We start from the raw sequence: 23,832 nt of genomic DNA on the forward strand, positions 1-23,832 counted from the left end.
GTATGGACATGCGATCCGGTACCTCCAAAAGATCTGTCTCCCATATATTACTTTATAGCAGCTATTAATACTGTAATAGATCACTGGAAAAGGAGTTACTCACTGTCCAGGTGCCAATCACTATATCACACAATCAGCAGGATCTCCTCCCTGTATCCAGGTGCGGATCACTGTGTATGCAAAGTACACCGGTACACTTATACCCCTTTCAGACATACTGAGATTCCCGGGATTTTGGCCTGCCTTGGTCAAAATTCCCGGGTCTCATGTCTGTGTGAAAGGTAGCCGCCCCTGCAATCGACCAGGGTTTTTCCCGGGACTTAAGTCCCGGGAAATTACCCTGCTTCTGTCTGAATGGTGCTACCCGGGAATTTACTACTCCCGGGCAGCACCAAGCTGCTTTGAGCTGACAGCGCAGAGCATCCTATAGGACGCTCAACACTGCTACTTTGAGCTGACAGCGCAGAGCATCCTATAGGACGCTCAGCGCTGCTGCTTTGAGCTGACAGCGCAGAGCGTCCTATAGGACGCTCAGCGCTGCTGCTTTGTTTGAGCTGACAGCACAGAGCGTCTTATAGGACGCTCAGCGCTGCTGCTCACCACCCCCAGCAACGGCCGGCTGTGCCACAGCGGGCCGCCCGCACTCCCGCTGGACCACCAGGGAATTAAAATAAATGTTAAAAAAAAATAACTGCATTACGATTGGCCGGCTTTTGGCTGAGAGGAGCAGACGGCAGAGGAGAGTCAGGTAAGCAGGAAAACCCTGCTCTGAAAGGGGTCTACCTGGGAATTTCCCGGGTAGACACTGTAGTGTGAAAGGGGGGTCTCAACCAAATAACCGGGAATTTGCACAGGAGAAATTCCCGGGTCTAAGCAGGAAATTTCCCGGGTTGTATGTCTGAAAGGGGTATTAGAGACAACCTTTATGTAGTGGGTATGTAAAGGTGAGAATCTGTCTCACAGGTAATCAATCCCCAGGATTCTAATGCATTGAGCTGGGTCTTCTGTCTTATACCTCTTTTCCACCAAATACCCAGGTCCGACCTGGGTTTTTGGACATGGTTCCAACACTGGTCAGACCCATTTACACTGCACCTTTGATCTGGGTTACTCCCAGGTCAGCCCTGTTCACACTGAACTCAGGTCTGCCCTGCTAAACCTGTGAGGTCATAAAAAGTGGGAGGTGACTGCTCCACAACCACCAATCCGCTCATTTTAGGCATGATCCAGGTCAGATAACCCGGGTTGCACCGTTTACACTGCACCATTACCTGCGTCCAACCCTGGTAGCAACCTGGGTTGGATTGCAGGGTCACTTGACCCAGGTTATTTTTCAGGGACCCTTTTACACTGAGCTGCGACCCGGGTAGACCCAGCAAAAACCCAGGCTTTTGCTCTGGTGTAAAAAGGGTATTATACTCAGAGACAGGTATTGTCCAGCCACAGGGTGTTGTGCATACATACACATGTAACGGGTAGTACCGGTGCACCAGTCTCTGTGCGTTCGGATCCTGCCTGCTGCGGGGCTGGTGCCGGGGCACTTCTCTCTGTACGTACGCAGCTGTGTGAGGCTTCCTGACCCTGCTGTGGGCTGGAACACTGGTTTCCAGCTCACAACAAAATGGGGCGGCTGTCATTGTTGATCGACAGCTCGCCCCGTTTTGTAAGCGGGTAGAGGGGGGGGGCTGCACAAACGGAGGCATTCCCGAAGGAACGCCTGCCATTTGTGGGCGGCCCTACTGACATCACTCGTGATGTCAGTAGTGGACTTCCTGTTCTATTAGAGCAGGAAGTCCACTCGGCATTGCAAGTGCTTAGACCCTACCTTAAGGTCTCCTCACAATGCCGATGGTCGCGATAATTGCCACCTTTGCCAGGCCGCCCACTAAAGCTGTGGGCGGTCACCCATAGCTTAGCGAGCGGCCTGGAGGCCGGAATAAAAAAAGAAATACCCCACCCTGATTCAGAGCGAGCGCTCGCAAATAGCGAGCGCCTCTAAATCAGGCCCTGAGGCTCCTCTGAGTCAGCAAAACAGGGAGAGGAGGGGAATTGCAGGAATGAGCCAAATAGACCTATATGGAATAAGTCAGTCACCTGAATTAGCAGATACAGCAGATTGTTACACGACCAGTCATCAATGCTTGTAATTGGGGTTTGGTTGTATTATTTGCTGTGGTGACATAACCCCCTAGTGAGGGGAGAGAGAATCAGAATTAAGGTAGCAATAAGGGGAACTATTGTGGTCCTGTAACCCCAATATAAAAACTCACTAGGAATAAGCCAAAATTAGACAATAACAATGTTTGTGGTACTTCCAATGCTGTATAGCGGTACAAATGTTACAAAATAAAAATACGTCTTCAGTTGTGTATATTATCACATTTTGCATAGTCTAAGACAGGTGTAGTATAACCAGTCCTCAAACAATTCATGTTTTCCAGACCACCTGTGTATCTGTAAAATGCGTCAGCTAGGAATGAATGCACCTGTGCCCGGCTAGGTGTTTCTGACCTCTAGCACCTGGCTGATGACTAATGTGTGTAGCGGGTGGGACATCCTCCTCCATGGGCACATGGGGACTTGGTGAGTCACATGATCTTCTGTCCTCCATGGGTAGCACCGATACCAGTGTATTTCTTTGGTGAGAAAGCAGAGCTCGGTGAAACGCGTCTCATTGTCTCAGCTATGAAGCCGCAGCCCCCGAAGCAGATTCTAATTCCTGCAGAGAGTATGGGGAGACACATCATCTATTGTCTCTGAAAGTACAGAAATGGAAAGTAAATAAACATCATCACAAGTGAAAGATGTGGATAAAACGTATTCCTCATCGCAGGCGGAAGATTTGTATCATTGTAAAACCTGTATTTATTGGCTGCTGGCAAGTTACATGGTAACAAACAATTAACTTAAGAGAGTATTATTATAAGGCTGAGGAGCTGGCTTGCAGGTGGTCCCTGGGGGTGTCTAGTGATGGCCACTTGTGCTAGAATTTGTGGTGTCACATCCCCTTCCCACTGAAATAGTAGCAGCAATGGGTTTGGATCCCCAATCAGGGCTGAATTTTTGATCTAAAAGGGATTTTATGATTATTTTGTAGACTGGAGGGTGTATGTAGACCCCATACCTGAGGTCCTCACTGCCTTACATCGTATATAATGATATCCAAAGGTAATGTGTATTGCCCCACAAAGCCAGCAAAGAGAGCCTACAGGGTATTGTGGGCAGAGATATGCAGATCGCCCCTCACACGCTATCTCAGATAACCGTACATTCACACTTAGCTGGTTTCACAGGAATCTGCTTAGTAAATTGTATGTGCGGCTTACGCTGACCTGTGTGAGACAATGTAACATTTACTTACCTGTAGTAACATTCCACTAAGCCCCACCCCCTGCAGTCTAGGCCCAGTGTGAACGCAGCGATACATTCATGCGTGTCTCCGACAGACGGCTTCCCATTGTACACCAGCGGGCTGCTCCGAGGGTCCAGCGTGGCCGAAACGTCGTACGATTTACCCCCTAGGAGAGAGGAGCCAGGTCAGGCAGAGGACAGCTGTCTCCTGATGAGTTAGGGCTGGATACATGACCTGTATGTCTATACGACAGAAACCTATGTACGGCGTAATGTTATGTCGTTTTCTCAGTCTATAAGTGCTGCCTCCTGTCTCTTTTCAAATGTAATATTATACAATATAAGATATATATATACACGTGTAGCTAGTGAATTGTAGTTGCACCAGTAGGTTAAGTATACCCGGTGATGGGTCTCCCCCTTGAAAAAGTTAACCATTGACAAAACGCATTGGGTGACTGCACTACATTGACACTTTGAACCTCTCCTTCTAAAAACAAGATAAGCCTTGCATCTGTCTTTAGATTATTTATGCACTTATATCTACCTCATTCAGAACCATTGTCTTTTACCTTTTTTTGATGTCTCTTGTTTTCGTTTTTTTAATCTATATATACAGCTGTATTTAAATAAATGTGTATCTTTCTCAATTTATGTGCTTAATATATACTTTATCAACTATTGGGCCAAAAATAAATGTTTTACCTTTCACTATTTACTAATTGTGCGATGTTTTTACCACAAATGTACTTTTCCCCGAACAACACTTAGCACTTTGTATTTTTCTATGGCACTTTAAGGTGCTCTGATCTGATACATGGTTCACATACATATATTATATTTTGAGCGAAGAAGCAAAAGAACAAAAAAGTCTTACTGGTGCACTCTTCAGAAAATAGGATGAAAAAAATAGGAAGAATTAATTAAGGCAGAAAAGACTTTTATATATATCTGAATCCATGGGATCTAATTTATTCTTGTTTATGGTTTATATGCACTAATTACCTAATACTGATTCTATGCAAGCACTTTGGCCCTCATTCAGACCCACTCGCGAACGGCTGTCCGCTCGCAAGTGGGTCGATGGTCCCCACTGCGCATGCGCGAGACCCGACGAGCGAAGGACTTTCCTTCGCTCGGAGTGTCTCATCAAAGGGGGCGTGCTGTCGATGGTGACTGACAGCACGCCCCCTTTGGTGGGCGTGCCGGGGGCGTGCCTGCCAGACGGAGGCGTTCCCAAGGGAACGCCTACCGTCTGAAGCCGGCCTTACTGACATCACTAGTGATAGAGCCAAAATCACTCCTGGCCTTGCGGTTGAAAAACCCAACCGCAGGCTTTTGCTTGCAGCTTCGATGGTCGCGATGGTCAAGACCATCGCGACCATCATCCTGCACGCTCGTATATGCTGTGGGTGGTGACCCACAGCTATACGAGCGTCCAGGAGGACGCTCCATATTAATGGAGGTGGGCCCTGATTCAGAGCGAGCGCTCTGGTCAGAGCGTCCGGCTCTGAATCAGGGCCTTTGTACTTTAATGAGATATGCATATATAAATGAATTTCTTGTGATTCAATTTATGATTATTTGGGGTCTACATCATGTATAGATTACTCAATACTGATTATTGCAAGCACTGTGCACTTTAATCAACAGATTAGAAATTAATGCTCACAGGGCTTCATGGAATTGGAAATTCTCTGTCAATTATCTTGGATAAATTGAGCATTACAATCCATTTATCTTGTGATTAATTCATTTATCACTTTCAGAACACAGATACTTTCACATATGATTTTTCTTATCTATTTGTTTCAGAGTATTAATCTCAATCTTCAATTCAATTCAATTACCTCGGTCAAGTGAATATTTTGTCGGAGTGAACTCAAACGACAAAATAGATCTTTCTTAATTTTCTACTTTTTGATGTTGTCATATTTATATGTGTATATTAAGTCTGATCTTGGTTATATGCGGCTACCTTCTTTTTGATACGTTTACACCAATATTTGGTGGAGCAACAATTCTGCTTACACATTTATACCCCTTTTCCACCTAAATTCCGGGTCTGACCCGGAGTTGGAACAAAGTTCCTATCCGGATCAGACCCGGAATTTTGCCGACGCTGAATCAGGATATTTCCGAGTCAGCGCCGCTCACACCGCAGTCGGGTCTGCATAGACCCGGCTTTTGCGGAGTGAAAGTGGACGCTTGGAGATGACGTCATCTCCAAGCGCCACTGAAGCCGGGCCAATCGGCCGGCTAGCAGCGCACTCCAGGTCTTCGTGACCCGGAGTGCGCTGTTCCCATAGCAGGGTTTCACGGGCTGCGCCCATGTTAAACCCTGCTAGTTACCTGGGTTGGATTGCCGGGTCACTCGACCCGGAGATCCAACCCTCTGCCCTTTTACACCAGGGAGCTGCCCGGGTTAACCCTTCAAAAACCCGGGTTTTAGCTCCGGTGTAAAAGGGGTATAAGTATCCAAAGATGATGGGTTTTTATCCCAATTTTTTGTCTATTTATGATAAATCTATTGAGTACCAGATGACATAAAGAATTGGGTATTGAATATTTTCGCCAAGATATCTCTTTGTGTGTAAAAATTTATTTGGATAAGTTATTTCATTTATATGTTTATGTTTTTGAGACCTCAGGTATTTAGATGTAAATTTATTAATACACTACCTGGTGTCTCTCTCTCTTTTTAATGAGACTTAATAAAGGTTAAGTATTATATTCATTAAATGTATCTTTTCTGCCTTAATTAATTCTTCCTATTTTTTTCATCCTATTTTCTGAAGAGTGCACCAGTAAGACTTTTTTGTTCTTTTGCTTCTTCGCTCAAAATATAATTGTGATTTTTACAAATTTACCTGGTAGCACCACCAACCACAGTATAAAGTCTTATTATAATTTATTGCTATTAAGACCATTATGTTGGTTTCAATTATCAAATACTAAACTATTTCAACATATGACCTACTGAGTGACTAGTGCGGTCCCCACCCAAATCCTTTTTCACACACATATATATATATATATATATACTGTATATATATATATATATATGTGTCCACATATACCTATCCTCAAATCGCATTGGCCTGTTTAGCATGCAGCCGACCTTTTGACTTAGCTGCGCCAAAACGTTACTCCTAAGTACCTAGTACACTATAACCAAAGTGAGACGCACAACTGAGGAGCAAGTCCGTGCAAAGAGGTAATAGACAGGTGAGATACGTATGACCCGCTCCGCCGTGCACTGGTGCACAAGCGCTAGACTGAGATCAGCAATCGCATATTTCCGCAGTCGCTGTTGAGGCATCGGTTGCACTGGCGAATGCATTAGCGTCCCTCTCTGAATCAGGTCCCTCAGTTCCAGCCCGACTCACCTGCTGTAAAACGGATCCGGTAATTGTCGTTAATGATCCGGTCATCCGCTATGTGGAAGAGGTGGGCGTCGGACCAATCTATGCCGGCCTTATTGCCATTCTGGATCACATAGCCTACAATGAAGCTGAAGAGAGTGCGTCAGTGTTAATAATCCGGGAGCACGGCAGCGTAATAACACACAGCGGCTGACGCAGAGGGAGCCGTGTGCCAGCATTGTGCTTAGCGCACGGCAGCGTAATAATGCTCTGCACATCTCGGAGAGGTGGAACAAGGGTGAGAAAGGGCGTTGTCACATAGGTTCAGTAAGGTGTTTATGCAAATGCAGCTCATTAACTATGTGCAGATTCCCGTTAGGAGGCGCGCAGAGCATGTATAGGCATGCGTCAGATGACTTGTCGGGAGCTAGGCGCACGTGGATCCCCAGCCCTGTATATGTGGTATAATACGCTATTTTTGCACACATTTTTTGGGCTGATTTACGTCCATTTTGCACCAACCCTGCATCAGCCGCAGAACCCAGATGAGCTTCTGAATTGTCCTGTCCATTGGTGCAGTCTCACTTACTGGTTAGTGGACTGTGGAAGGCTGACGATGTTTAAATGTACAAAGGTTCCATCCTGGGGAGATCGGGAATAGAAGAAATGAAGTTAGCGATAAGTGCATCAGATTAATCCCGTATTCTGTACATATGGCGTAAATATCGCAGCTGTAACAGTGACGTAATGACATTGGGCCTGATTTACTGCCGCGCGCAAAGTGTCCGCATTGCGTGTTTGATAATAGCCGCGGAGATCCGGACGTATTCAGAGGCAGGATCTCTGCGTACACTTATCAATGAATAGGCCACAATTCCACTTACACACCCGCAGCAAACACACTGAGGGCCTGATTCAGACCCGGTCACAAGCGCTGAGCGCTCGCAACCGGGTCGATGATGGCCCAGAGCGCATGCGCACGATGGAACTGGCTCTGTCGTGCACATGCGCAAGACCTGGATAGCGATTGGCAATCTGTCGCTCCAGGTCTCACACCAAAGGGGGCGTGCTGTCGATATTGAGTGACAGCACGCCCCCTTTGGTGGGCGGAGCGGGGGGTGGCTGCCCAGATGGAGGCATTCCCATGAGAACGCCTACCGTTTGGGGGCGGCCCCACTGACATCACAAGTGATGTCAGTGGGAGAGCTTTCGGCTCTGTTTGAGCCGAAATCTCTCTGGGGCTTGCGGCCACGAGACCCTACCACAAGGGTCTCGTCGCAAGCCCGATGGTTGCGATGGTCTTGACCATCGCAACCATCATCCTGGCCGCTCGCATTAGCTGTGGGTGGCAACCCACAGCAATGTGAGCGGCCAGGACGCCGCTCCATAAAAAAAAAAGACGCCCTGATTCAGAGCGAGCGCTCTGTCAGAGCGTCTGGCTCTGAATCAGGGCCTGAGTGTGAACGACCCATTGCCGGCCAGTTACACCCATTTAGCCACAAGTGGAGATCTGGCTCAGGGCCTGATTCAGACCCGCTAGTGGGCGCTGAACGCTCGCAAGCGGGTCGATGTTGGCCAAGTGCGCATGCCGTCGCTATGGGTCTCGCACCAAAGGGGGCGTGCTGTCGTTGGTGATTGACAGCACGCCCCCTTTGGTGGGCATGCCGGGGGCGTGGCTGCCCAGACGGAGGCGTTCCCATGGGAACGCCTACCTTCTGGGGCCGGCCCCACTGACATCACTAGTGATGTCAGTGGGAGTGACTTTGGCTCTGATAGAGCCAAAAACACTCCAGGGCTTGCGGCAGACGAGACCCTACCACAAGAGTCTCGTCGCAAGCCCGATGGTTGCGATGGTCTTGACCATCGCGACCATCATTTTGGCCGCTCGCTATAGCTGTGGGTGGTCACCCACAGCTATGCGACCGGCCAGGAGGCCGCTCTTAAATTCAGAGGGACGGCCCTTATTCAGAGCAAGCGCTGTGTCAGAGCATCCGGCTCTGACTCAGGGCCTCAGTCCCGTGCTACTCTGTTCATCTTGGACGGCCTAGTACAGTGCGCTGTGCGGACAAAGCTGCCGCGTGTGGCTCTCATACAGGCACACAATGTGGATAAATGCCTCTAAAAACACCTAAGGCCAAAAGTCTGCGAGTATCAGAAAGTGCAGATGTTCTGGCTATTTTGCTGCGAGTTTAAAGGCAAAAAAAAAATGGTTTTGCCTTAATAAAGTGTAATAGCTCCAGGCTCATAGTCACACAGTATCACAGGAACATAATAAAGATGTAGATACATATGTTTTTTCCTAGTTCATGTGTAATATATTAGGTATATAGTAAGTCGGGTGCTGCATGTTATTTTTTCCTTTTTTCATTTTTTTCATGAATTTGTAATCTTCGCGATATTGGAGCACTGTAACACTGTAACACTGTAACACTATAACATTAACACTGTAACACTATAACACTGTAACACTATAACATTGTAACACTATAACACTAACACTAACACTGTAACACTGTAACACTATAACATTAACACTGTAACACTATAACACTGTAACACTATAACACTATAACATTGTAACACTATAACACTATAACACTAACACTAACACTGTAACACTATAACACTGTAACACTGTAACACTAACACTGTAACACTATAACACTGTAACACTATAACACTAACACTGTAACACTAACACTGTAACACTATAACACTGTAACACTATAACACTGTAACACTAACACTGTAACACTAACACTGTAACACTGTAACACTAACACTGTAACACTATAACACTATAACACTGTAACACTGTAACACTATAACACTGTAACACTAACACTATAACACTATAACACTGTAACACTGTAACACTATAACACTGTAACACTAACACTGTAACACTATAACACTGTAACACTATAACACTGTAACACTATAACACTGTAACACTGTAACACTATAACACTGTAACACTAACACTGTAACACTATAATACTGTAACACTATAACACTATAACACTGTAACACTGTAACACTATAACACTGTAACACTAACACTGTAACACTGTAACACTGTAACACTGTAACACTGTAACACTAACACTGTAACACTGTAACACTATAACACTATAACACTGTAACACTATAACACTGTAAGACTATAATACTGTAACACTGTAACACTGTAACACTGTAACACTAACACTATAACACTGTAACACTATAATACTGTAACACTATAACACTAACACTGTAACACTATAACACTGTAACACTGTAACACTAACACTGTAACACTGTAACACTATAACACTGTAACACTAACACTGTAACACTATAACACTATAACACTGTAACACTATAGCACTATAACACTGTAACACTGTAACACTATAATACTGTAACACTATAACACTGTAACACTATAACACTGTAACACTAACACTGTAACACTGTAACACTATAGCACTGTAACACTATAACACTGTAACACTGTAATATTGTAACACTATAACACTGTAACACTGTAACACTGTAACACTAACACTGTAACACTGTAACACTAACACTATAACACTGTAACATTAACACTATAACACTGTAACACTGTAACACTAACACTGTAACACTATAACACTGTAACACTATAACACTGTAACACTGTAACACTAACACTATAACACTGTAACACTGTAACACTATAACACTGTAACACTAACACTGTAACACTATAACACTGTAACACTGTAACACTAACACTGTAACACTGTAACACTAACACTGTAACACTGTAACATTCTAACAATAACACTGTAACACTGTAACACTATAACACTGTAACACTGTAACACTAACACTGTAACACTAACACTGTAACACTGTAAAATATGTATTTGCAAATAAATAAATGACAGATGACACTATTGCATGAACCACACGTAACAAGTACATAGTTCCACCAGTAATACTTGTTACTATATGATACCTACCTCAAAATGCATTAAGAACATGACATATCGGTGAAATTCTGCCCAGTCTCTGATACCTTTGATAGAAAGAAACTGATATAAATGAGCAGCCCCTCATGTAGGAGAATAACTTACACCGCCTGCGTGCAGCTATCCGTGTACGTTGTATATTGGACTGGAAAACGCCATTTCAAGTTATTCTAGTGGTGAGAATGAGGGTGCGTAGGGGGTCACTTTATTCCATCTCTCCATATTTGTATATATTAATGTTTTTTATTACATTGGTCTCTGTGGACATAAAGATGAGCCCCACCCCTGACCCTCCCAACTCAGCCAGTCACGCCCACTTTCCAACCAATCATGCCCACTTTTTTGTGAAACGCTACTCAGTTCAGTTGCTCCACCCTTTTTTGGGGTCTGCAAATGAGAGCATTTGGGAGGAGTGTAATCTCCGCCCCCTCTGAACGCACATAAATAGCAGGTCGCTTTGCGGTAGTATAATGACTCTGTCTGGATGGCCCTCGGGGCTGGTGTGGCTGGGCCCCCTCATGGCATCACCACTTTATACACATAGTTCATTTTTACATCACATATTATGTTTGTATTTTTTTCATGTAATAATTCACATATATTTTAACCCCTTTTTTCATCACTTATTAATTAGTCTTACACATCTATACTTTACACTGCACTGTCACCCTTCTTCCTTTTTTCGTGTGATGCCCTGGGGGGGTTCTGGGCTGGACATTTTCTGGGGTGCACTGCGCCCCAGATGTGAACTCCTTAGTGTTATGGACTGCTAGTGACAGAGAAGCCGTGACATGGCCCAGCAGCTTCCCATGTATTTGTAAATGCATGCAACCAATATTTCTGATTTCTATGACCATATAGTCTTCATATATTGTTGCAGGTACTATTCAGTGTGCTGAGGAACAATATGGGGTTAAACCCCCCTCCTTTTTCTACTTAGTATGACCCCTCCCTTTCATGCACCTGATTAGTGCTGCTAGATTGATTGAGCGGCTGCCATTTTTTGTTTGTAGGGAACATAGGCCCTGATTCAGAGCCGGATGTTCTGACCAGAGCGCTCGCTCTGAATCAGGGCCCACCTCCATTAAAATGGAGCGTCCTCCTGGACGCTCGTATAGCTGTGGGTCACCACCCACAGCATATACGAGCGTGCAGGATGATGAGCAGGTCTGAATGACCCCCATAGAGTGTAAGCTCCACTGGGCAGGGACTGATATGAATGGCCAAATATTCTCTGTAAAGTGCTGCGGAATATGTGTATATACATTACTGGTAATAATACTGTTGTATTACCATACCCCTTTCTTGAGAGACCACGCCCCCTTTTTCCTCACGCTTTGTCTTTCTGTAAGAAATGGGGGGGACGGCGCATATTTATAGGGGGCGCCAAACTCCCCCGCACCGGCCCTGAGCACAGATGATTGGTGCCTCAGTCATTTCGATATAACTATCTGTGCTCAGGAATGGATATCCTTAATGCCTGGGCTGTACGGGGGCTTAGAGGAATGAGTTTGGGAAGTTACAGTAAATCTATAGGCTACAGTACATACCATATGCATGGCTGCGAATGCCTCTCATACACATCTCTACCTCTTCATGGCCGTCGATTGTCAGCTCTGCTGCATAACTTCCCCATTGCTCATAGCGGCACTGTTCTGCATTAGATCTGCAACAAGGGGAAATCCCTATCATATGGGAACCTTTATACCTAGTTACAGAGAACACACAAACCCCGGGAGGACACAATTCTGCCTCTCATGTTCCTGTTATTGGTTCTCATGTAATATCCTTCTGTGTTATAGTAACACTCGGCAGCAAATCATTATCTACCTAAGCACAAATATCTATCAGTCATGTATTTCGTGTTCCTCCTTTTCCTATAAGGTCTGGAAAGCATTCAGATGTTGCTCAGTGTATGCTGCCATATTTAGGTGAATGTATTTCTCGCCTGCCAAGTCACTGACTTGGACTAATAAATAGACGAGCCTGGTAGCAGCGATATACTGTATACAACACTGCAAAGGACATCTCACACTACAGGATAAAACTGTCTGTCATAGAATGCCCTGCGCTCCATATATCAATGAACGGATCGGACAATCCTTAATATGATAATTATGGCAGATCACATTACATACAGCACCGGCGAGGACACGGCTCTTACATGGGGCTTCAGAATCAGGGGTCTATGTACTAAGCTTTGGAGAGAGATAAAGTACAAATCAATCAGCTCCTAACTGTCATGTCTCAGGCTATGTTTGAAGAATCACAGGAGCTGATTGGTTGGTACTTTATCTCTCTCTAAAGCTTAGTACATAGACCCCCTAAATGTATGCTTGTTTGGGGTTCTGCGTTACCGGCAACGCTATCAGGATGCAGTCAGCATGTCCACATTTATAGGTTAAGTGTTGACATTTTGAATATGTCGATGTTTTGTCAGTGTTGACATGTTCCAAGTCAGCATCATGAACAACGTGACATGTACCTGTCGGCATAATGTAGTGTACAGGTAGCTCTCTCTATATAGTATCTCTCTATATAGTATCTAGTTAGTATGTCGTTCTTCATGAGCAGCAATAGCAGCAGTGACACCTAGGGGAACTTATGTGTAGTGTACAATTATATTATAATCGCCTCACTTTGGGCCTGATGGACGCAACGCTGGCGTTTACGCCGTTGAGCGATTATCAGTGGCCTGCGCATTTGTCGCACTGTGCAAGCGCCAAGTTTCATTACCGTCGGCAGTCGCAGCGAGGATTTGGGCGCAGTGTGATTGACAGTCAGGGACCGTTTGCGGGAGGTAACGGGGGAGTGGAGGGGTCAGATGCAGGCGTGTTGCGACCATTATTAGGGTGAGTTGCAGACTGCGATTGCGATCCCATGTGCTGATAATATGGCTCCTGCGTCCATTCTGCGCGACCGCAGGGTTACTCAGGCTTTCGATAATCGACTGATCTGCTTCCGATGCTGCAAAGTTGTACGCAATCGCTTGGATTTACGAATCCGCAAGTGGGCATCTCAATGCAAATCCCGGCGCTTTCGTCAATTGCATATTGTCGCACAGCTGCTGCATACAAATTCACAGCGGCGGCATCAGCGTCACTAGCGCCCGTCTCTGAATCAGAGGAGCGTTATTTACACATGAAACAGCCAATCAGACCTTTGCTGTGTACACACCGGATTGGGTGCAAATATTAAACATTGATATTGATCAGACACAGTTTGCCCTTCTGCTCCACGGGAGGTTTCTGTCCTCCCTGAGCTCGCCTTAGGACACCTGCGTTACGGTTTGACAGGTGTACCGCCCCAGTCAAACTCCCCACCTGCCACTACACTACTACATCGCTGTATATGCTGGCGCCAGGGGCGTTTCTAGAGTGGAGGGGGCCCGTGTGCAGTCTCCGATACAGGCCCCCTCCTCCCCGCCCGGCGGCCCGGCAGCGCACTCAGCTGTGCGTGGCCAGCGCCGGAGTTATAGACTCTGGGCACTAGAGTGTGCCCAGAGTCTATAATGAATGCACAGGTCACCGGGAAATACTGCGCATGCACTAACGAAGGGAAAATGGCCGCCGCGACCATTTTCCAGTTGTTTTACAGCGCCGGACCCCCGCACTGACGTGGGACTCCGGAGAGGTAAGTAATATTATGGGTGCAGGTTGTGTGGACTCAGGGACCCGTGTTCCCCGCACACCCTGCACCCATTATAGATACGCCCCTATCCGGCGCTATAGCGTCTTCCTCTGTCTAAAATGTTATTCTTACTTTTTTATCACTTTCAGGAACTCCCAGCTCATGTCCTCCAGGGCCAGAGCATGTGCGACCGTGCCGGGGTGTAAGTCCCAATCGAAGTCGAACACGTCGGTGGTGGCCGTCCAGCTGTAAGTGGTAACACAGGCGGAGACCGTCAGTGTGCTCAGCATAATTCACTGCAGAAAATAATAAATTGTCTATGGCAGAGCTAAGCAACCATGTTCTCTCCCCCAGCATGTCCTGCCAGCTGCCAGCGGCTGACTGGACCTGCTGGGACTTGTAGTACTACAGCTGCTGGAGACCCACAGTTTGCCTTCCATTTGTCTAAATTTATTCTATTTAAATTGCAATTATGGCTTTGACCACAGAAATTATAATGATTGGAATTACATTTTAAATAATGTAAATTAATTCCTGTCACTGTTCTCTTACAGATGTGACAGACATTTATAGGAAAATGGGCAGGAGGGATTGTAGGGGGGAAGCCATTTTTCTGGACTGCAGATGTCAGCTGAGATGGGACGCAGGAAACAGCGGGGAGTGATGGCAACACCGGTGTATGTAATCATATCGTGCACCTGTAGGGTTATTGGGGTCTATTTACTAAGCAGTGTTAGGAGACAAAGTGAAAAGCGATAAGGTACCAGCCAATTAGCTCCTAACTGTCACTTTTCATACACAGCCTGTGAGATGGCAGTTAGATGCTGATTGGCTGGCACCTCATCACTTTTCACTTTGTCTCCTAACACTGCTTAGTAAATAGACCCATACTTGCCGACAATCAGCTCCAGCCTTCCGGGAGGGAGCTGATTGTCGGCTAGTAGCAGGGGGCGGGGCCGGACATTGGGGGCGGAGCCGGGGGTGGGGGCGGCCATTTGGTGGCACACTGGGGGCGAGGATGCACGATCCCGTCATCGTGACTCCGCCCCCTCTTCACAATGCTGTTATTTTCAGCATTGTGAAGCAGGGGGCGGGGCCACGATGACGCGATTCTGCACGAATCGCATCACCGGCCCCCCGCTGCGGTTGTTTCCGTTTGTTTCAGGGGGGAGGTCGGGAGGGTCGAAAGCTTCCGGGAGGCTTGCCTGCCTTTCCGTGGGGCCGGGAGCGGCACCCGAAAATCGGGAGGCTCCCGGCCAAATCGGGAGGGTAGGCAAGCCTGAATAGACCCCATTGTCTGCTACTAACAGATCCGGCCTGCACGTCACCCTAGGAGGTATATTTACTAAAGTGCGACTTTTTAGAAGTGGAGATGTTGCCCATAGCAACCAATCAGATTATATCTGAGATTAGGGTGAGGCCCTCAGCATTCCTGAGAGAGCAGCCAATTCTCCCACAAGGGCCCCTTACTTGTCTGGAAGCTGGGCGAGGGCGGACACGTGGCCGCAGAGCCAGCCATAAAGCTCTGCCACGTTCAGTGAACACCGGTCAGTTCTGCGGAGGGATCTTGCCATTGTAGGCACCGCGCACGCTTCTCAGCACAGCACACGCAACTTTGAGCAAGCACGCTATGTAGGCAGCACAGGGGAATCTACGCGTAGGAGAAACGTGCCATGGGTATGTAGACGGATTTGCCAGCTATTCAGAGCTGTGATGGCAATGCAGACAGTATGGGGCAAATGCCCGCTGATAGTTATGGCGGCTGCTTTCATATGTGGAAGGGTTGGGGTTCACGCGGTTGCACAGAGATACGTCCCAACTCTGAATACAGATACATTTATTTTCGAGCACGCAGTGCAGCCGTATCTCCTTTGCTAATGACACAATTTGCGTCCTCATTATGGGTGTCCTGTCCCCATGTAATAATGGCGGCATACAGTAACACCAGGCCCTGTCTTCTACTTCACCTCCGCATCTCCCAGACGCACGGTATGAAAAGCAGGCGAATAGTCATCTAATCTCGCGTTACGCGGGAGATACCGGCGTCTTCTGGTGCTAAATGCGAGCTCTGCGACCACAGCTATACGGGGAGAAAAGGAACATATGGAGTTTTTATTGGTCGCTCTTATGTTTAATTTAAATACACAATGCGCATTGCCGCCACGTTGCGAGCAGGCTGGGATTATAGACGACATTTGCAGTATGACTTCCCCAATTATCCCAAACCGCAGTAATTAATAGAATTATTGATGTTAATGTTACATATAAAATAACGTGGAGGAATAATAAAGGCAGTGACTGATCGTACAGCGCCGGTCACCCTGATACATGGGATGTGCTATGTAATCCCAGCGCCATTGTGTATTACATAGAGTAATAACACATCATCAGACCGTATAATCACAGTTACCTGCCGCTGTCGTCTACACAAAGGTGACAATAAACTCTGCTAACTAGATATTACTATATATTTCCCTATAAATAATAAATCTATAATATTATTCCCCCATAGAAATGAGCATGAAAGTATTGTCTCACAGCAGTGTAAATTTCACGTGTACGGTTTCGCCATCGTCCTCGCTGTCGTGGTGACGGAATGGTCCCTTTCTGAAATATAAGGCAAGTGATCCATAATTGATACAATTGATAAGATTAGGGCCTAAGAATGTACTGTGAGCTCTCAGGGGTCAATTCAGACCCGGACGCTAAGCCGCGATCGCTCACATCCAAAAGGGGCCGGGTATGCAAATTCCGCGATCGCACTGTCTGGTGTAAGGACGCCCTCTATGTCTTAGAGAGCGACTCCTTTGAAGTCTATGATGAGAACCGCAACATCGTAACCACAAGGTTAATTGAGATTAACCTTGTGGTTACATCATTGATACAATGTCGCGATTTCTCCCCATTGATGTCTATGGGGAAGACAGGCTGACCGCATTCAGCCAATCAGCGAGCTGCTCTGACGGAGATGCCCGCTGATTGGCTGGTGGCTCCTTCAATGAGGGAGCACACGTGTGCCCCAGTCATTTACGCAGAGTAAAGGTATGTGTGTACACACGTACCTTCACTCAGTCCAACTTGGTATCGGGTACCCTCGGGTTTTTGTTTTAACCCCTGGAATGCCTACTTGGACATGGGGACACGATCTATGCATAGGAGAGGTGAGTATGGATTTTTATTTCAGGTACCCCTATGGATTACTTCGGATACTAGGTGAGTATGTGTGAGTGTGAGTGTGAGTGTGCATGTATGTTTTATTAAAGCTTTACTATCACGGTGTATGTTTGTTTATTTACATATTTTTTTAGTTGTGGAACTAAAAGTGCCAGCAGGCCCGTAATACCCCGCATGCTGGTATTTGTGGTTCTCCAAATACCTACATGCGGGGGAGGCTTGCTGGTACATGTAGTTCCACAACTAAAGAGAATATTTAACCCATTCATTTACACAACACTATCAACCTGGCACCCACCACCATAGGGTGCCGGGGATAGCCCCGGGCTATCAGTCTAGGCCTGGGGTGCCCTGGAGAGGGGGACCCCTTTATTGGGGGGGTCCCCAACTCTCCAGGGATCCCCGGCCTGGGCTGACTAGCGGTCAGGGGTAATGCTTTGGAAACAGGTGAAAGGATTTCCCTGGCTGTGGCATTATCCCCCCGCTAGAAAGAGTTCGGTGCTGGTTTTGGAATTTTCAGGGGACCCTTACTCGTTTTGTCCCATGATTTTCCAGAACCAGGACCAGCTCATCAAAGCCCTGTGCTGGTTCTTAATATACAGGGGCCCCCTACCCATTTTGGCCCCTGTATTTTTAGAACCAGGACAGGCTTTATAAAGCCCGGGGCTGGTTATGCTTTTGGGTAGGGGGTGCACGTCATTTTTTTTTTATTTAAAACATTTTACATAAGTACACACAGAAACATGTACATATCTCATGGATATGTGCATGTTTCTGTGTTACTGTGACCCTGCTCAGGATGTACTCGCTAGCCTGAAACAAGTCTAATATTTGGGGACTTTTTTTTGCGAGTCTAAAACAGACAATCTATTACATTGGGCGAGTTGATTGTTTTCAATGTGAAAACATCTGGACGCGAGTTTGAGAATGGGGATTTTTAGTAACACTGAAAAAATGCGAGTTCTATTGACCTGACCCCTATTACATTGGAGAGTTGTGAAAAATTGCGAGTTTACCACAAAACTCGCAATTTACCAAAACTGACACCCTATTACATTTGGCCCATCATGCGTGACTTGCACAGGATTGTTGTACGCACCTTAATAAACCATTAAATGAAATTGTCCATGTAGCGTACGGCTCCTTGCATTCCATGGTGAGCCCCCCACCGCGCCAGCAGATGTCGGAATCGGCGGTCATAATGGTGGCGGGGTGCGCAGGATGCTGTAGAAAGAAGCACAGAGTAGATGGTCAGCCGTCAGGACAAGCACTTACAGACACAGCAGCTCCTGTGACTCTGCTATGTCAACATGCGGCCTGCAGAGCCTTGCATGGGACCACCAAAGGGAGAACAGTGCAGCGCCTGTCCATGTTCAGTTTGCATCGGCACTGTAGGGATCAGTGTTCCCCTATTACAGTTCTGTCTGAGCTGTATTATGTCCTGTTTCACTGAATAAAAGATGCATAGAAAGCGAGATCCTCTCTGTCACACAATGCAAAGTCTACTTCAGCCTCAAACAGGACAGGCGTAGCACCATGAGGATTTCAGCACTGCCTCAGTACACACAATGTCACTGTCCCTATAAATGTTCCTTATACACTTACCTGGAAATCCCCAACTCCGTCCAGCCTCATGAAGATCCACACTTCACACAGATTCCCAGGCCGCCTGGCGATGCGAGTTATGATAAAGCTTTTATCCTCCTCGGTGAATCCGGTGAAATACACGGAGTCTATAGCCTGAAATTAAAAGCCGGGGAAATACCTTATGTTAAAATAGTTTTCCTTTAATAAACCATAGCTAATTCAATAAAAGCGCATGGAATATAAAAGATTCCCAGGAAGAAGTCTACTGACGAAACGCGTTGGGGACCTCATATCCTGTCCCAGGAAAAGTTTATTCCTCTGAACCATGACTCAGATAAGCTATTACTTATTTAATAAAAAAAAATGTAAAAACGATGAGAAAATCTTTTATATACCATGCTCTTTTACTGAATTAGCTATGGGTTACTGAAAGCAGCTCCCAATTCAGCATCCCCATTTTTCTTGTGTCATTTATTTCCTTGTTTTTAAAAATGCTTGATTAAATTGTATTTTTAACTTTATTTATTTATTGGCATTCGCATTTATTGCACTGATTTACTGCACTACTTAGCACTATATGTACTTTAATAGTCATACAGTCAGGTGCATAAATATTGGGACATTGACAGAATTTTCATATTTTGGCCTCTAGTCACCACCACAATGGCTTTGAAAAGAAACAAACAAGATGTGATTTACCTGCAGACTTTCAGATTTAATTTGAGGGTAATTACATCCAAATCAGGTGAACGGTGTAGGAATTACAACGGTTTCTATATGTGCCTCCCACTTATAGAAACTGACACCCTCCCGCTGTTTCTAGGGCTTCTCTGCATCGTATACCAAAGTTGGTATTTCACTGGCGCCAAATCCACTTAGAATTTCATATATATATATATATATATATATATATATATATATATGTATAATGTTTTTTTTTTTCACAGTATAGACTGATAGTGAGGGCAGATACTGTAACTGAGGAAATGATTCCCAAAGTGAGGGGTGAAGACAATTAGAGTAATGCAATAACCATTGCAGAGGTCGGCATACAGATACAATCATAGTCATTGAACAATGACAAGGCAAAAATAAAGGGGGTTATTCAGACCCGCTCGCGAGGGAAGTTTGCTCGCAAGCGGGTCGATGTTTGGCGGAGGGAGCTCCGTCGTGAGCATGCGCGAGACCCGGAGAGCGACGAGAAATCCGTCGCTCGGGGTCTCGCACCAAAGGGGGCGTGCTGTCGATGGTGACTGACAGCACGCCCCCTTTGGTGGGCGTGGCGGCCAGACGGAGGCGTTCCCATGGGAACGCCTACCATCTGAGTCCGGCCCCACTGACATCAGTAATGATGTCAGTGGGAGTGATTTTGGCTCTGATAGAGCCAAAATCACTCCTGGGCTTGCGGCAGCGAGACCCTACCGCAGGGTCTCGTCACAAGCCCGATGGTCACGATGGTCTTTGACCATCGCGACCATCATCATGGACGCTCGCATAAGCTGTGGGTAGTAACCCACAGCTATGCGAGCGTCCATGAGGACGCTCCAAAAACAGGTAGGAGGGCCCTGATTCAGAGCGAGCGCTCAGCTCTGAATCAGGCCCATAGTTAGCAGTGTACGGGACTGACTTCAGGAGCACGGGGGCCAGACAGCAGGAGCAGAGCCTATCACCAGCTGGGATACTTTCTTCGCCTTTTAAACTCCCAGGATCCAATGAACACAAACACAGCCAAGCCATCAGTGATGTGGTCATGTGACCATGTAAACGCCGCGGCGTGGTCGCTAAGTGATGGTGGAGGCTCTCTGGGCCTGATTCAGCATACAAGCAGCTTTGCGATTCCGTCCTCGCTATTATGGTAATGCAGCAGGAGGCATCACGAATCCTGCATGCATCAGTGATCAGCGCTGCATCCTTGGACACAGCAACTGATCATCTGTGTGATTCTCAGCTGACCGAATGACCATGGGGTCACGCAGGGCGGCCATCGCAGTTCAGGAAAAGAGGCCGACGGAGAACCTGGTCTCTTCCCTCGCTCCAAGCGGCGGCAACACGCCGCAGATTTGGAGGGCACAGGGGGCGAGTATCCCAGGGCCCCCCTCTGTAAGGGGGCCCCCCCGGCCGGAGCTGCTGTCAGGGGACGATTCAGCTCGTGTCTCTAGCCTCAGCCGCCAGCAATAGCTCTCCCAGCAGCGGTGTGATGGGCTGCTTCTGGCGCCGGAGGTTGGAGACACGAGCAGAATCGCCCCCCGTGGAGAGGACGCTCCAAAGCCTGCCCCCTGCTGCAGATGGTGCTGCTGCCACCTCATAGAGGTGCAGGGGGAGGAGGCACACACACAGCGGGCACAGCCGGGGGGACAGTGCTGACAAGAGGGAGAGGGCCCCTCTGTCTAAAGTGTCCCAGGACCCCAAAAGTATTAGGGGTCTATGTACTAAGCCTTGGAGAGAGATAAAAGTACCAACCAATCTGCTCCTGTCACTTTACAAACTGTAGGATCTATGTACTAAGCCTTGGAGAGAGATAAAAGTACCAACCAATTAGCTCCTGTCACTTTACGGACTGTAGGATCTATGTACTAAGCCTTGGAGGCATACTTACTGATTTTCTCCGGGAGGTGGCAGACAGGTCTGTGTAGTAGTGGGCGTGGCTACGATCACGTCCTCGCGCCCCCACCCCCCCACTTCATATATTATAATGCCGATATTACTGGCATGGTAAGGCAGGGGGCGGGGCTGCGATAACGCAATTCAGCGCAAAACGCGTCATCCCACTCCCCCGGATTGCCCACTTTCACTCGATAAGTGGGTGCGACTGCTTGGGGGGCGCATTGAGGAGTTGCCCCCCAAGCAGTCGAGGGGGGCCAGGAGCTGCACACAATTTTTGGGAGGCTCCCGGCAGAACCGGGAGAGTAGGCAACCATGTTTGGAGAGAGATAAAGTGGACGGTGATAAAGTATCAACCGATCAGCTCCTAACTGTCACTTTATAGGCTGTGTTTGTAAACTGACAGTTAGGAGCTGAATGGTTGGTAGTTTATCTCCATTCGCTCTCTCTCCAAGGCTCAGTACATAGACCCTGGTATCCGGCCTTGGTATGCAGTAGAACGCACTGTACTATTATGTTAGACAAGATCTTGTAGTGAGTACACAGCCTGCACCTGACACACGCCTGTGACCCATGGGATCAACAACATAAACAGTCACCGTCAGTAACATGTAACCACAAGCACCCTGTGATCTGTGACGTGATACAAAGTAACTACCCCATCTGGGTAACGCTGTACTGATAGAGGAGCAGGAAAGGGTCTCACTGATGTATTGGGGAATGAGGGGTAACACTATCCCTTTCTCTTTCATGAATAGATGACATGGACCTTAGCATTACAGTACTTTCACTTTTATATTTGTATGGTTTTTCCTTTAGATCAGCTGGTGGAGGACCTGTTCTCTGAGCCTAATTGCAACTACAGTGACCGTCCCCATATATATTTATTATTATTATTTTATTACCAGTTATTTATATAGCGCACACATATTCCACAGCGCTGTACAGAGAATATTTTGGTCACTTACATCAGGTGCGTGATTGCATGTGACACCCGGGGGACTATGGGACATCCCTGCTGCACCCCAGCAGGCCCTGGATGACCGAGAAGCACTGCTGTGCCTGCCGTGTACACTCATACATGTGATACCTGTGATAGAAGACTTACGTGTGGGTGATCAGCCAGTCCCTGCACATTCTCCAGGTCCCGAGGAGATCGCTGCCCAGCACATTCTCTCCCTGTACTCTGAGATTGGGCTTTTAACAGTCCTCTATATGAGGTCTCTTTCTTCTGAGCCAGGTGAATCAGCGCCAGGTACAGGAGCCTCTTCAGGTGAAACCAGCGTCCTGGAACAGGGTACCTGCCCCTATAGTCAGGCGGCACCCAGCACATGTACCATCTCACCAGATACATGCAGATCAGGGTGACGGATATCCACATAAACACGGACATCTCTGCTCAGTCCTGGTGACACCTTCCTTAGGCTACGCTGAATCCTGCTATACTGTATACAGCAGCTCAGACCTCCCAGGCAGGAGAGGGATTACACAATAACTTTGTAGTCAGAGTTAAAATAATCGTCCTGCTCATTCATTTCTGGGAAACGGAAAGTAAATCCTAGAGGCACATTGTCATGTGTGCGACAGTCACCTAGATCCGATACATTTACTGGCTGCCGTCCGATTAGCCAGGAGCAGTAGCGTGTTCCCAGGGTGGAATAACCCCCCCCCCCCTTCCTTTTCCTATGTATCCTATCTTCCTGGGCAATGATTACTTCCGTAACGCTGTGATGAGTCGTTAGTGCAGGCTGAGTCTCCCATATCCAAGAATTTCGAAATACAGAGTTTTGTAAGTGTGACTGAGATAGTGACACCTTTGTTTTCTGATGGTTCAATGTATTCAAACTTTGGACCTCATTCAGAGGCGCTCGCAAAATGCTGTGATGCCGCATCACTAAAAAGAGCCGGCCTCCTGGCCGCTCGCTAAGCTGTGGGTGACCACCCACAGCGTTAGCGAGCGGCCAGGTTGATGGTCGCGATGGTCAAGACCATCGTGACCATCGGGGCTTGCGACGAGACCCTTGTGGTAGGGTCTCGTCTACCGCAAGCCCCAGAGAGCTTCCGGCTCTAACAGAGCCGGAAGCTCTCCCACTGACATCACTGGTGATGTCAGTGGGGCC

At 47.0% G+C, this 23,832-nt stretch overlaps 1 protein-coding gene across 2 annotated transcripts; it reads right to left on the reverse strand.

The window, feature by feature from the left end:
• Positions 1 to 1,859: 1,859 nt before the first annotated feature.
• Positions 1,860 to 23,137, reverse strand: LOC148505620 (uncharacterized). Of its 2 annotated transcripts, none has more exons than XM_088447998.1 (11): positions 22,821 to 23,137; positions 19,130 to 19,264; positions 18,624 to 18,748; positions 16,889 to 16,957; positions 14,483 to 14,596; positions 12,271 to 12,386; positions 10,712 to 10,767; positions 7,306 to 7,358; positions 6,741 to 6,865; positions 3,362 to 3,518; positions 1,860 to 2,719 (listed from the first exon to the last, which is right to left on the reverse strand). In XM_088447998.1, the coding sequence occupies exons 1-11, from the start codon at positions 23,103 to 23,105 to the stop codon at positions 2,713 to 2,715; spliced, it is 1,242 nt and encodes a 413-aa protein (XP_088304124.1). In that variant the 5' UTR covers positions 23,106 to 23,137; the 3' UTR covers positions 1,860 to 2,712. The 2 variants fall into 2 exon arrangements, with proteins under 2 accessions (XP_088304124.1, XP_088304123.1); XM_088447997.1 differs by having other exon boundaries at positions 1,860 to 2,756.
• Between the last annotated feature and the right edge of the window lie 695 nt (positions 23,138 to 23,832).

The sequence above is a fragment of the Taudactylus pleione genome, unplaced genomic scaffold, assembly GCF_031769625.1.
Source record: "Taudactylus pleione unplaced genomic scaffold, aTauple2 ptg000447l, whole genome shotgun sequence".
Lineage (NCBI taxonomy): Eukaryota > Metazoa > Chordata > Amphibia > Anura > Myobatrachidae > Taudactylus > Taudactylus pleione.